This window comes from Gekko japonicus, unplaced genomic scaffold, assembly GCF_001447785.1.
Source record: "Gekko japonicus isolate JY-2015 unplaced genomic scaffold, Gekko_japonicus_V1.1 scaffold2764, whole genome shotgun sequence".
Classification (NCBI taxonomy): Eukaryota; Metazoa; Chordata; class Lepidosauria; order Squamata; family Gekkonidae; genus Gekko; species Gekko japonicus.
Window position 1 is genome coordinate 160,359 of NW_015164743.1, and position 3,886 is coordinate 164,244.

General features: G+C 46.0%; 1 protein-coding gene across 1 annotated transcript in view; it reads left to right on the top strand.

Annotated features, from left to right (window-relative positions):
* POMT1 (protein-O-mannosyltransferase 1) overlaps window positions 1-3,886 on the top strand; it is a 50,317-nt gene that overhangs the window by 12,349 nt on the left and 34,082 nt on the right. The window contains 2 exon segments of the mRNA XM_015409629.1: window positions 1,269-1,334; window positions 3,842-3,883. Of these exon segments, the coding sequence (XP_015265115.1) occupies window positions 1,269-1,334; window positions 3,842-3,883 (108 nt within the window).

Genomic DNA, 3,886 nt, shown 5'->3' on the forward strand with positions numbered 1-3,886 from the left:
CTCCGCTTGCGCCTGGCTGGATGAACTTGGGCAAGCCATAGTTCTGATAAGAGCTGTCCTTGAAAAAGAGCAGTTTCTGTCAGAGCTCTCTCAGCCCCACCTGCCTCACAGGGTGTCTGTTTTTTGTTGTTGTTTTTAAACCCCCGAAGGCTGTGGAAGGTCGGTAGTTCAGCAGCTCGAGACCCGAGTGTGCCGCATGACAGAGTGAGCTCCCGTCTCTAATTCCAGCTCCTGCCAACCTAGCAGCTCGAAAGCAAGACATTGCAAGTAGATAAATAGGTACCACTTCAATGGGAAGGTAACAGCGTTCCGTGCGCCTCGGCGTTTAGTCATGCCGGCCACATGACCACGGAAACGTCTTCAGACAGCGCTGGCTCTTCGGCGTGGAAACGGAGATGAGCACCGCAACCCTAGAGTCGAGCAAGGGAACCTTTACCTTTTTATGAATAAGGTAGTGAAATCTATGAATAAGATATTAAAACGCGTCTCTTCAGGCTTTGCTTCGTTTTTGTTCTCTGGCTGGCTGCGGTGTAAGCCAGTTGGGGGGAAAGCAGGGTATCAAGATGTAACTACGTTTTATTTGAGAATTATTCCGTACTCAGGATAATTTATGCAAATTATGATCAGTGGCTTTTTTGCCTCCCTTAGGGGGTTGTCTGGGGAAACGGCATTGGTTCTTCCAAACTGAATGGAGAGCCGATTTGGTGCAGTGGTTAAGAGCACAGACGCTAATCTGGGAGAACCAGGTTTGATTCCCCACTCCTCCACTTGCACCTGCTGGATGACCTTGTGTCAAGTCGTTCTGTCAGAGTTGTTCTCCCAATGGCAGTTCTCGAGAGAGCTCTCTCAGCCCCACCTACCTCACAGGGTGTCTGTTGTGGGGAGGGGAAGGGAAGGGGATTGTAAGCTGCTCTGAGACTCCTTCGGGTAGTGAAGGGTGGGGTATAAATCCAGTCTCTTCTCCCTTCTTCTTCTCTTGTAAACCTGAGTGTGTTTAGTCAGATTTCTCGGCTGTACTTCCTTCTTTCTATATTAGTGTATTGTCTCTTTGGTGCCATGCTCAGGGCTCAGTCTGGACTATCAGGGCCCCCAGAAAGTTGAACATGTCCAGAAGTATTTGCAGCTGGATCGTGCCCATAGCTTTCTCATTGCATTGAATGCTGCTTCAGAGACTGTGGAGTTAAACATGGTGGGGTTTGAACTGCTTGCCTGTATTTACTGATATATCTTTCTTGGGTTTCTGGGTTTTTCTTGTCCTCTTATTCAAGCCCCTTTTCGGCAAGATGGTGGTTTTGGCTTTGCTTAACAGGAGTTTCCTGTGCCTGCGCAGTTGGGTAAGCATTACATTTTATATATATCAGCGGTGTGGGGAAAATGGCTGGAGTTTGTTTTCCTCAGAACACTAGAATGTGGGGCTTCCCAAAAAAATTGATGTAAGTAAACAAAAAACAACCATGATACTATTATGCAATCTATTCCGTAATTATTATCAGGCATTTAAATTATGGTACAAATTACAAAACACATTCCAATACAAAATATACAAATATTAAAGTGTAAACCAAACTGTTTGTGCTCAAAGTTTCTCTGAATAACAGAGCTCAAAGTAGCTTAACACAGTCCTTCTTGGATGCAGTCAAAAATGCTGCATTAAGCTGAAAGTGGTTAAGACGCTGAACTGCAGGCTGTGGAAGGTCGGTAGTTCAGCAGTTCGAGACCCAGGGTGCCGCATGATGGAGTGAGCTCCCGTCTCTAGTTCCAGCTCCTGCCAACCTAGCAGTTCGAAAGCAAGAAATTGCAAGTAGATAAACAGGTACCACTTCGGTGGGAAGGTAACAGCGTTCTGTGCGCCTTGGTGTTTAGTCATGCCGGCCACATGACCACGGAAACGTCTTCGGACAGCGCTGGCTCTTCGGCTTTGAAACGGAGATGAGCACCGCAACCCTAGAGTCGGATTCGACTGTCTTTTGAGCAAGGGAACCTTTACCTTTACCTTTTTAAACATAGATTGCAAGGTCTGCAGTGGAAAATACTCTTCAAAACAGACTGAATAAGCAGAGAAGAAAAAACATTTTGGACTGTTGCGGTAGCTTGATAAAGGACTGAACCCAGGTGGGGAGCTGGCCTGTTGGGGCCACGGGAGCCATGACATTTGATCAGATATTTGGAATAATTTACCTCTGCATCAAAGAAGAACTGTTTTAAGCTACTTGGAGCTGAATTATTCAGAGAAACTTTGAGCACAGACAGTTTGGTTAAATATTTGTATATTTTGTACTGGAATGTGTTTTGTAATTTCTACCATAATATAAATGCTTGATAATAATTATTGAATAGATTGTGTAATAATACCACGGTTGTTTTTTTGTTTACTTACAACTTATCCCGTGATCTCACGTTTGCATGAACAATAAAACTGACGGGCATCTTATTCAGGATCAGCCAAAGAAAGTGTTTCTTCATGCAACGCATCGTTATAATTGACCTGTAGAATACACTAGATGCCGTGACGGCCAGAAGTTTAGATGGCTGTGAAAGAGATGGAAGAGATTCATGGAGGCTCTTGGCCATGATGTCTAAATGAAGCTTCCATGATTAGGGGCAGCATACCTCTGAATGCCGGTTGCTGAGGCATGGCGGCAAGGGAGGGGTGGTGCTTCTGGGGGCTTCTCAGAGCCATGGGGGGAGGGGGGACAGCATGCTTGTGCTCTCCGTTGCCCCCAGATGGCTTTCAGTGTTAACAGTCTCCAATCTGAGTTGCCTGTCAAAATCCTCGGCATCCCCTGCCGTCACAGTCTTTGGTGCGTTGCTGGAAGGTGTGCTTGGCTTTACTGCTGTGTGGGTTACAGCTTCGCAACCAGAGAGCAATTATTTTGTGGGGAAAACCAGTTCCTGCTGGTCTCATGGTGATGGTGCTGCCCTGGTGGCTTTGTCAGGGTAGTGGAAGCGCGTCTAATAATGCAATCCACAATAGGCTAGTGCTGAACTATATACAGTGGTTTTGTTTACAATAATATACATACAGTCCAAGTTAGCACTGGTAGACTCCAATTCTTCAGGCAGACTAACAAAGTGCTTCGCAAGGAATCCCATTCATAAGAGTGATGAATCACATACAGAGTGCACAGAATATATACCATGAAGCACCAATCACATTGAAGTGCTGACTCACTGTGACTTCCGTGAGGATGATGCAACTTTGATCAAGTGACCTGTCACATGACACTACTTCTGTCACCTTCAGATCAAGATGATCTAATTGACTCACCTCACCTGGCTGTCATCTTGCCTGCAATACATAACAGTGTGCTGACAGGCTTTGCGTCCCTTCTCTTGTCAGGAACATTTTCAAAGGCACTTTGAAACGCACCCGTCCAGAAGAGTTTTCACCTGTGAATGTCTGCATGGTTAATGGCAGGCTCTCTTTCTTTGGAGGTTTTCAAACAGAGGCTAGATGGCGATCTGACAGCAATGCTGATCCTGGGAACTTAGGCAAATCATGAGAAGGGAGGGCAGGAAGGGTTGCCTCAGGGCTTAGTTCTCGTGGCCTTTTCTTACGCGCCCATGGAAATGCTGATCGCCACTTTGGGGTCAGGAAGCCATTTTTCTCCAGGCCAGTTTGGCTGGAAATCCTGGAGGGGTTTTTGTTTTTTTGTCCTCTTCTGGGCCTAGAGAAGGGGTCACTGGAGGTGTGGGGGGGAGGTATTTGTGTATTTGCTGTATTGTGCAGAAGGTTGGACTAGATGACCCTGGAGGTCCCTTCCAGTTCTGTGATTCTAATACAACATGCGGTTGGAATTATTTTGGTGCATTTTATCAGTCTTTGATGCTGCTTTTGCAGGGTGAAATACATGGGCCTCTTTACCTATATCCTGCTTTTGACCAT